Source organism: Eriocheir sinensis, unplaced genomic scaffold, assembly GCF_024679095.1.
Source record: "Eriocheir sinensis breed Jianghai 21 unplaced genomic scaffold, ASM2467909v1 Scaffold50, whole genome shotgun sequence".
Lineage (NCBI taxonomy): Eukaryota > Metazoa > Arthropoda > Malacostraca > Decapoda > Varunidae > Eriocheir > Eriocheir sinensis.
In genome coordinates, this window is record NW_026111832.1 from 867,501 (window position 1) to 878,043 (window position 10,543).

Here is a 10,543-nt window from a genome sequence, read left to right on the forward strand (position 1 = left end):
CCTCCCACGCCTTGCCGCGCCTCGCACACCCACGCCCACGCCCGCTGCGGACACTAGGGCACTCCACACGCCCCCACGGACACGGACCTAGGCGCTACGGACACCCACAGAGGCTACGGACAGCGGATGAACGGACGCGCGTACCCTCACTCTCCCACGTCTGACATCACACTGAGCTCCCTTAGAACCTCGCCTCCGTTAAGTCCCTTTTCAAAACCCCCTTTTTCTCCCTTATATCTCCCTTTCTAACGCCATATGCCCCCTGGAAATTAAAGATAAAAGGTTAATTCAACTTTCTAATCCATCCATAGGCGTTAGATAGGCCTAGGAATGTGAGAAATACGCATAATTTGAGGCTTAGTCATACGCCCGCCAGCCGCGTCACTAGCAAAACACAGCCATTGATTCTGCACCCAAGAACTTAACGTTATGCCCTTTTTCAAGCCCTTATTCCTCCCCTCTCAGAGCCCTTGCGAGCCCTTGGCCTAGTGGGGCTTGTAGGTGTATCTTTGGACTTGCTTGTGGTCTAAGGGCGTGGTCGGGCAGCCTCCGGTAAGGGCGTAAGGGCGGCGTAAGTAACAGGTTGTATCCGGGGCAAAAAGTGACGCGTCAAAAAACTCGAATTCTTCTGCGCCTGGATTTTCTTATCTTGAATTTTCTTTTTGTTTTGTTTGATTTTCTTTGTTTTTCTTTCTGTTTACGATCGGTTCTTCTTCTTAATATTATCTTGCTATCTTTCTTTCCATCTATTTGTAGTAGTAGTAGTAGTGGTAGTAGTAGTAGTAGTAGTGGTAGTAGTAGTAGTAGTAGTAGTAGTAGTAGTAGTAGAAGGGTCACACTACCACCAGGGTCACAAAAGTACCCCTGGAAATGCCCACAACTCCTACGAAAGACTTGGCAAATACGTGTTTCTTTAGGGTCACGGTACAGAGGAAGGGTCACACTACCTCCAGGGTCATGAAACTACCCCTGGATATGCCCTCAACTCCCACGAAAGACTTGGTAAATACGTGTTTCTGAGGGTCACGGTACAGAGGAAGGGTCACTCTACCGCCAGGGTCATGAAACTACCCCTGGAAATGCCCACAATGCCTCCTCTCATAATAATAGATAATAAACTATATATTTTTATTAACAACAATGACAACAATGCGTATACAAGTTCATCATAATAGTATACAATATCTTACTACTACTACTACTACTACTACTACTACTACTACTACTACTATTACTACTAAAATCTCTATCACCCAGTCACCTCCTCTTCCTCTTCCTCTTCTTTCCTCCCCCTCCTCCTCCTCTTTTTTTTCTTCAATATCTCCTCTTCTTCCTCTTCCTCCTCTTCTTCTTCCTCTCTTCTCTTTTCTATACTGTCTTAACTCTTCCTCCTCCTCCTCCTCTTCTTCTTCTTCTTCCTCCCCACCACAATCACTTCCTCTTCCTCCTCCTCCTCCTCCTCCTCCTTCTTCCTCTCTCTCTTCTACTTTCTCAATTTCCTTCATTCCCTCCTCCTCCTCCTCCTCCTCCTCCTCCCATCACCCCAGCAGCTCATCCACCACCTCCCCCAAATTCACCCCAATATGAGACGGGGTGATAGTGGGGTGATTCTCCCAGGCCGGGGTGAACTTGCCCGTCCGCACAAGCAGCCCCCTCACCCCACACCCCAGCGCTCCCCCGACGTCACCCTCGATGTCATCCCCCACCATGACAGCCTGGGGAGAGAGAGAGAGAGAGAGAGAGAGAGAGAGAGAGAGAGAGAGAGAGAGAGAGAGAGAGAGAGAGAGAGAGAGAGAGAGAGAGAGAGAGAGAGAGGGTTAGGTCAGATTAGATTTGGTTAAAGGTTAGTTAGAGAGAGAGAGAGAGAGAGAGAGAGAGAGAGAGAGAGAGAGAGAGAGATGCAATTAGTACATGTTAATAATAATAATAATAACAATAATAATAATAATAATAATAATAATAATAATAATAATAATAATAATAATAATACACACACAATAATAATAGTCTCTCTCTCTCTCTCTCAATTTCCTCCTCCAATCATTCCTCTCACCCTCTCAATCTTTTCTCTCCACTCTCTCTCTCTCTCAATTTCCTCCTCCTCCAATCATTCCTCTCACCCCTCTCAATCTTTTCTCTCCCCTCCAATCTCTCTCTCTCTCTCTCTCTCTCTCTCTCTCTCTCTCTCTCCTTCTCTCCTCCTCTCATTTCTCTCTCCCCTCTCTCCCCACTCACATTTTTACCTAATCCCTCTCTCTCTCCTTCCCTCACCTCTCTACCCCTCTCCCTTCCTCCTCCTCCCCACTCACTCCCTCTCCCCTCCCCCTACTCCCCCCCACACTCACCTCCTCCGGCTTGACCCCCATGGATGAGAGGGCTGAGAGAAAGAAGTTCGGAGAGGGCTTCCCCACCACCTCGACCTTCGCCCCACTCACCGCCCACTCCAAAGCCTTGACGAACGGCGCCACGTCCAGCTGAAGCTCTCCGTGGTGGCGGTAGAACTTTCTGAGTGGGGTGAGTGGGAATTGAGTGGGGTGAGTGGGAATTGAGTGGGGTGAGAGGGATATAAGTGGGATTAGTAGGGTTTGAGTGGGGTGAGAGGGATTTGAGTGGGAATTAAGTGGGATCTGAGTGGGATATGAGTGGGGATTGAGTGGGAATTGAGTGGGGATTGATTGGGGAATGAGTGGGGATTGATTGGGGATTGAGTGGGAATTGAGTGGGGAATGAGTGGGGATTGAGTGGGAATTGAGTGGGGATTGATTGGGTGAGTGGGAATTGAGTGGGTGAGTGGGAATTGAGTGGGAATTGAATCCCTTCCCTTCCCTTCCCTTCCCTTCCCATCCCATCCCATCCCTTCCCATCCCTTCCCTTCCCATCCCATCCCTTCCCTTCCCTTCCCATCGCATCCCATCCCTTCCCATCCCACCCCATCCCATCCCTCTCTCCCCCACTCACCCCGCGCCCAAGGACAGTATAACGGGGTCCGCCATGCCCTTCAGAGCCCTAAAAGCCTTGTTCATGTTATCGAAGTTGAAGGCTTGGTCAGCATCTCCACTACTACACAGCTGGGGGGGGCGGGGGGGGCGGCAGGGGGCAGCAGGGGGGCGAACTCTCCCTCGACCTGTGAAATATTTTGGGGGGGGTGTTAGTGAGGAGGAGGAGGAGGAGGAGGAAGAGGAAGGAAGAGAGGGAAAGGAAGAGGAAGAGGAAGGAAGAGGAGGAGGAGGAGGAGATTATGAAAAGGAGGAAGAGGAAGAAGAGGAGGTGAAGGAGAAGGAGAAGGAGGAGAGAAAGAGAAGGAGGAGGAAGAAGAAGAAGAAGAAAAAGAGTGATGTAGGAGGAGGAGGAGGAGGAAGAAGAAGAGGAAGAAGAAGAAGAAGAAGAAGAAGAAAAAGTGATGTAGGAGGAGGAGGAGGAGGAGGAAGAAGAGGAAGAAGAAGAAGAAGAAAAAAAGAAAAACAATCCAACCTCCTCCTCCTCCTCCTCCTTTCTCTCTCTCCATCTCTCTTCCTTTGTATACCTCCTCCTCCTTCTCCTCCTAAACTCACCATAGGATTCACCAGGAGATGTGGGACCAATCCTCTCTCCTGCAGGACCCTGATGGCTGCAGGAATGGGGCTGAAGACCTCCCTATCCTGCACCTTGAAGCCCATACCTTGCAGCTTCTTCAGGAGATGGCCCACAGGTACGGAGGTCTCGTTAGTGACCAGACGAACTCCTATACCTGATGCCTTGAGTCTGGGAGAGGAGGAGGAGGAGGAGGAGGAGGAGGAGGAGAGAAGGATATCAAGGAAGAAGAGAGAGAAAGGAAGAGAAGGAGGAGGAGGAAGAGGAGAGGAAGGAAAAATATTAATAACTATTCACACACACACACACACACACACAGATCCACGGTACAGTGACTAGCATGCATATCGTGTATCCTGCCTAGCGATCAGGAGTCTAGCACAGGATTGGACCTTGGTGAATGAACGCCGCCTACCTCTCCACAGCCTCCACGCTCCCAGGAATAGGCACAGTGGATCCACCCTCATATAGGACCCCGGTTATGTCCAGAAGGACCCCCCGAACTGGCTGACTGCACCATGCCATCATTTAGACCTCAACGCTGTGGGAGAGAGAGAGAGAGAGAGAGGTGTTAGGATTATGCTATGTTATAGGTTTGATGTTGTAGAAGGAGGAGGAGGAGGAGGAGGAAAAGGAGTCTTAAGTGGTTGATTTTAAAGGTACAAACAATTGACTTCTTGGTAAAATATAAAAGTCCTTGATTAAATTCATGGTAGTATTTACTCTTAACCCGGTAGCAGCGACGGGCCAAATTTGTGGCTTTACCGTGTAGCAGCGACGGGCCAAATTTGTGGCTTTACCGTGTAGCAGCTAAGGGCCAAATTTGTGGCTTTTACTGTAGCAGCGACGGCCAAATTTGTGGCTTTACCGTGTAGGAGCGACAGGCCAAATTTGTGGCTTTACCGTAGCAGCGACGGGCCAAATTTGTGGCTTTTACCGGTAGCAGTGACGGGCCAAATTTGTGGTTTACCGTAGCAGCGACTGGCCAAATTTGTGGCTTTACCGCTTAGCAGCGACGGCCAAATTTGTGGTTTTACCGTGTAGCAGCGACGGGCCAAATTTGTGGTTTTACCGTAGCAGCGACGGCCAAATTTGTGGCTTTACCGTGTAGCAGCGAAATAAATTTGTGGCTTTACAGTGTACCAGCGACGGGCCAAATTTGTGGTTTTACCGTAGCAGCGACGGGCCAAATTTGTGGTTTTACCGTAGCAGCGACGGGTCAAATTTGTGGTTTTACAGTAGCAGCGACGGGCCAAATTTGTGGCTTTACCGTAGCAGCGACGGGCCAAATTTGTGGCTTTACAGTGTACCAGCGACGGGCCAAATTTGTGGCTTTACCGTAGCAGCGACGTAATAAATTTGTGGCTTTACCGTAGTAGCAGCGTTAACGGGCCAAATTTGTGGCTTTACCGTAGCAGCGACGGGTCAAATTTGTGGCTTTACCGTAGCAGCGACGGGCCAAATTTGTGGCTTTACCGTAGCAGCGACGGGCCAAATTTAGGTTTATCGTAGCAGCGACGTAATAAATTGTATTTACCGTAGCAGCGACGGCCAAATTTGTGGCTTTACCGTGTAGCAGCGACGGGGCCAATTTAGGGTTTACCCGTAGTAACAGCGACGTAATAAATTAGCTTTACCGTGTAGCAGCGACGTGGCCAAATTTCAGGGCTTGTGTAGCAGCGACGGGCCAAATTTGTGGCTTTACTGTGTAGCAGCGACGGGCCAAATTTGTGGCTTTACCGTGTAGCAGCGACGGGCCAAATTTGTGGCTTCCCCGCCCTGTGCTGCCAAGCTGGGATTTTTCAGTCACCGCCGAGTGGCTTAAAACTACCCACATGCTGTCCAGAAGACCACCTCTCAACCCGGACTCTAGATTCTAGGATTAAAGATGAGCTCCGGTAGGGCAGCATGAGCCAATGCAAGATGGCGCCACTATAAACACTAGCCTGCGCCAGAACAGCCTTGGACCGACCATCAGGATCCACCGGGAAGAAGCCTTGGACCGACCATCAGGATCCACTGGGACAAAGCCTTGGACCGACCATCAGGATCCACAGGGAAGAAGCCTTGGACCGACCATCAGGATCCACCGGGAAGAAGCCTTGGACCGACCATCAGGATCCACCGGGAAGAAGCCTTGGACCGACCATCAGGATCCACCGGGACAAAGCCTTGGACCGACCATCAGGCCCTACCGGGAAGAAGCCTTGGACCGACCATCAGGCCCTACCGGGAAGAAGCCTTGGACCGACCATCAGGATCCACCGGGATGAAGCCTTGGACCGACCATCAGGCCCTACCGGGAAGAAGCCTTGGACCGACCATCAGGATCCACCGGGAAGAAGCCTACCGGAGCAATAGGCCACGACGTAAAAAAAAAAAAAAAAAAAAGAAAAAAAGAAAATGGAGATGGTTTAATTTTCCGGAAACCCATAAATGATTGAGTTTCAAGGCCTGGGGTGCACCCGATGCCGCCCCGCCCCGCCCCACCCGTCACCACTGGCCCATGTAGTGGACCGCCCCCGCCGCTGCCCCGCCCCGCCCCGCACTGTGTTTCTGCTGCCCCATAACACATGCCGCAGAAATTATAAGCAACCTAACCTAACTTGTCCTAACCTAACCTACCCAACAAAGGACCTTCCCCATACTGACCCCCTAATGGAGAGGCTTGGCCCCCTCACCCATCGTATTTTCCTTAAGTTACTGCACTGCATTCAGGGACCAAAAATAGGGGTGGCCGGCCTCTCGTCAATGTTACCCCTTGGCGCCCCTTAGCTATGGGTGCGCCCCTTAGCAATGGGTGTAAAACTAGACTTTTTTTTTTTTACAGCAAAAGGAATACAAAAATGACTCCATGTTGTGGGTCTTAACGCTGCAAGGGATGGCCGCCCTCTCGTCAATGTTACCCCTTGGCGCCCCTTAGCTATGGGTGCGCCCCTTAGCTGTGGGTGTAATACTAGACTTTTTTTTTTTTACAGCAAAGGAATACAAAAACGACTCCTTGTTGTATGTCTTAACGCTGCAAGGGATGGCTGGCCTCTCGTCAATGTTACCCCTTGGCGCCCCTTAGCTATGGGTGCGCCCCTTAGCAATGGGTGTAATACTAGACTTTTTTTATAACAAAGTCAGTTACCCCTTGGCGCCCCTTAGCTATGGGTGCTGGTTATTATAAGCTCATAGAACACTATTTAAAGGTTGGCACTGGCACTCACCGTTTCCTGGAGCCTTGATGTCCTTCCCTGCGTGGCACTGACTCTTGGCAATCTTTTAATCGCTTAGAAAAGGTAAAATATGGAAAAAGTAATGTTTGCGTCTTTCTAACGGGATGACATTATGGGGCTTTCTATTATTTACTGTTTTTTAGGGGTTTATTTACTGTTTTATTGCCTTTTATTGAGATTTATTGCCATTTTTCGTCTTTTTATTCTTTTTTCAATTGTAGAAGTTAAGAATGATAGGGATACGGATATCATAGGAAACAGTAATTAATATATATCGTTATTTCATGGGTTATTTACAGTTTTATTGCTTTCTATTGAGTTTTATTTCCACTTTTCATCGTTTTTTGTCTTTTTTTCCACTTAAATAAGCTGAAATAATGGAGATACGAAGATTATTGAAAACCGTAATAATCATTTAGCTAAAAACACCTTCCAAGGCTCCATTTTCCATCTTAATAATAAATAAAAACACTGATAATATATTTTGGGTAAGAATTTTAGGTTTTGTTAAGGTAATTGAGGTTTAAAAGAGGAAAAACGAGAATTAATTATGGAGCTAAATTCACCTTCCAGGCTCCATTTTCCATCTTAATAATAAATAAAAACACTGATGATATATTTTGGGTAAGAATTTTAGGTTTTGTTAAGGTAATTGAGGTTTAAAAGAGGAAAAACGAGAATTTATTACGGAAACACTAATTATGGAGCTAAATTCACCTTCCAGGCTCCATTTTCCATCTTAATAATAAATAAAAACACTGATTATATATTTTAGGTAAGAATTTTAGGTTTTGTTAAGGTAATTGAGGTTTAAAAGAGGAAAAAAGATTGATTGATGAATTGGTTATGGAAACACTAATTATGGAGCTAAATTCACCTTCCAGGCTCCATTTTCCATCTTAATAATAAATAAAAACACTGATAATATATTTTGGGTAAGAATTTTAGTTTTTTTTTAAGGTAATTGAGGTTTAAAAGAGGAAAAACGAGAATTTATTACGGAAACACTAATTATGGAACTAAATTCACCTTCCAGGCTCCATTTTCTACCTTAATAATAAATAAAAACACTGATAATATATTTTGGGTAAGAATTTTAGGTTTTGTTAAGGTAATTGAGGTTTAAAAGAGGAAAAACGAGAATTAATTATGGAGCTAAATTCACCTTCCAGGCTCCATTTTCCATCTTAATAATAAATAAAAACACTGATGATATATTTTGGGTAAGAATTTTAGGTTTTGTTAAGGTAATTGAGGTTTAAAAGAGGAAAAACGAGAGTTAATTATGGAGCTAAATTCACCTTCCAGGCTCCATTTTCCATCTTAATAATGAATAAAAACACTGATTATATATTTTGGGTAAGAATTTTAGGTTTTGTTAAGGTAATTGAGGTTTAAAAGAGGAAAAACGTAATAATCATTTAGCTAAAAACACCTTCCAAGGCTCCATTTTCCATCTTAATAATAAATAAAAACACTGATTATATATTTTGGGTAAGAATTTTAGGTTTTGTTAAGGTAATTGAGGTTTAAAAGAGGAAAAAAGATTGATTGATCGAGAATTGGTTATGGAAACACTAATTATGGAGCTAAATTCACCTTCCAGGCTCCATTTTCCATCTTAATAATAAATAAAAACACTGATAATATATTTTGGGTAAGAATTTTAGGTTTTGTTAAGGTAATTGAGGTTTAAAAGAGGAAAAACGAGAATTAATTATGGAGCTAAATTCACCTTCCAGGCTCCATTTTCCATCTTAATAATAAATAAAAACACTGATAATATTTTTGGGTAAGAATTTTAGGTTTTGTTAAGGTAATTGAGGTTTAAAAGAGGAAAAACTAGAATTAATTATGGAGCTAAATTCACCTTCCCGGCTCCATTTTCTACCTTAATAATAAATAAAAACACTGATAATATATTTTGGGTAAGAATTTTAGGTTTTGTTAAGGTAATTAAGGCTTAAAAGAGGAAAAAAAGAGAATTGGTTATGGAAACACTAATTATGGAGCTAAATCCACCTTCCAGGCTCCATTTTCCATCTTAATAATAAATAAAAACACTGATTATATATTTTAGGTAAGAATTTTAGGTTTTGTTAAGGTAATTGAGGTTTAAAAGAGGAAAAAAGATTGTTTGATGAATTGGTTATGGAAACACTAATTATGGAGCTAAATCCACCTTCCAGGCTCCATTTTCCATCTTAATAATAAATAAAAACACTGATAATATATTTTGGGTAAGAATTTTAGGTTTTGTTAAGGAAATTGAGGTTTAAAAGAGGAAAAACGAGAATTAATTATGGAGCTAAATTCACCTTCCAGGCTCCATTTTCCATCTTAATAATAAATAAAAACACTGATAATATATTTTGGGTAAGAATTTTAGGTTTTGTTAAGGTAATTGAGGTTTAAAAGAGGAAAATAGAGGATTATTTCATCATGGAATCCTCTCGGTGGTCTGATGTCATGGCGGGAAAGAAAGAGATGTTTGAAAATGCCGGAAGGGTTCTGAAAATCCTTAATAATACCACTTCTGAGGCCTTAACATCCACTCTAATAACCTCAAAGCACTAAAAATATATTAATAATTACTTGTATGGCATTAAATAGAGGGAGAGAAGCCTGGAAATAGGAAATAGGAGAAGTTTTAAGCATTCCAAGTTGGCGGGAAAAATATTTATATGCTGGAAAACGAAATAAAAAGCTTCCACGGCCATATTTCTAACACCAAAACGACTATTATATTTTTTTTATTACATTTTGGATCATTAATGGAAAGCAAATGGAGCTGGAAATAGGGAGATAGGGCTGACGGGAAGAAAAATTTGTATGCTGAAAAACGAATTAAAAAGCATATATGGCTCTGATTATAATACCAAAATAAGTCTAGTATTTTTATTTACTCGTTTGACTTTTAATATATATAAGTCAAGGGTGGAAACAGGAATTTAGAAGCAAAATTTAAATATGGCGGGAACGCGGGTCGAATCTTTTTGTTTTATACTGAAAAGTGAAATTAAAAGCTTCTACGACTTTAATTTTAACTCTACAAATAATAACAACATTTTTAATCATTATTTTAACATTAATATACATAAAATAAAGCTGGGAAAAGGAAAATAGGAACACAATTTAAATATGGCGGGAAGGTGGGAGGAAATGTCTATAATTAACCTCAAAACACGAAATATAAAGCATCTACAGCCATGAATATGATACCAAAAGAATTCTAGTATTTTTATTTATACTTTCCACTCTAAACAACTATAAATTAAGGCTGAAAAACCGAAAATAGGGAAGGAGTTTAAATATGGCGGGAAGGCGTATCGAAAATCAAATAACTCGAAAACACAAAATAAAAAGCAATTAAGACTATAATTATAATATCAAATCAATTCTAGTATTTTTATTTATACTTTCCACTCTAAATAACTATCAATTTAGGCTGAAAAAGCGAAAATAGGGAAGGAGTTTAAATATGGCGGGAAGGCGTAACGAAAATCAAATAACTTAAATACACAAAATAAAAAGCATTTACGACTATAATAATAATACCAAATCAATTCTAGTATTTTTATTTATACTTTCCACTCTAAATAACTATCAATTTAGGCTGAAAAAGCGAAAATAGGAACAACATTTGAATATGGCGGTAAGAAATGGCGGGAACAAGGAAGGAAATTCATATAACCTGAAAACGCAAATTATAAACCATCCACAGCCATGATAATGATAAGAAAAGAACTCTT

At 42.9% G+C, this 10,543-nt stretch overlaps 2 protein-coding genes across 5 annotated transcripts in view; both read right to left on the reverse strand.

The window, feature by feature from the left end:
* LOC126992796 (equilibrative nucleoside transporter 1-like) overlaps positions 1–167 on the reverse strand; it is an 84,004-nt gene extending 83,837 nt beyond the window's left edge. For all 4 annotated transcript variants that reach the window (XM_050851638.1, XM_050851637.1, XM_050851635.1 and 1 more), the window contains exon 1: positions 1–167. This exon is cut by the window's left edge and continues 23 nt beyond it. The gene's annotated coding sequence lies outside the window, so the exon portion shown is untranslated.
* Positions 168–1,116: 949 nt separating this feature from the next.
* On the reverse strand, positions 1,117–6,914 carry LOC126992746 (phospholysine phosphohistidine inorganic pyrophosphate phosphatase-like). The gene is given in 7 exon segments (XM_050851562.1): positions 1,117–1,715; positions 2,346–2,505; positions 2,959–3,055; positions 3,058–3,124; positions 3,552–3,741; positions 3,986–4,111; positions 6,783–6,914. Coding segments are annotated over 6 exon segments (804 nt in total). The 5' UTR covers positions 4,099–4,111; positions 6,783–6,914; the 3' UTR covers positions 1,117–1,538.
* Positions 6,915–10,543: the final 3,629 nt, after the last annotated feature.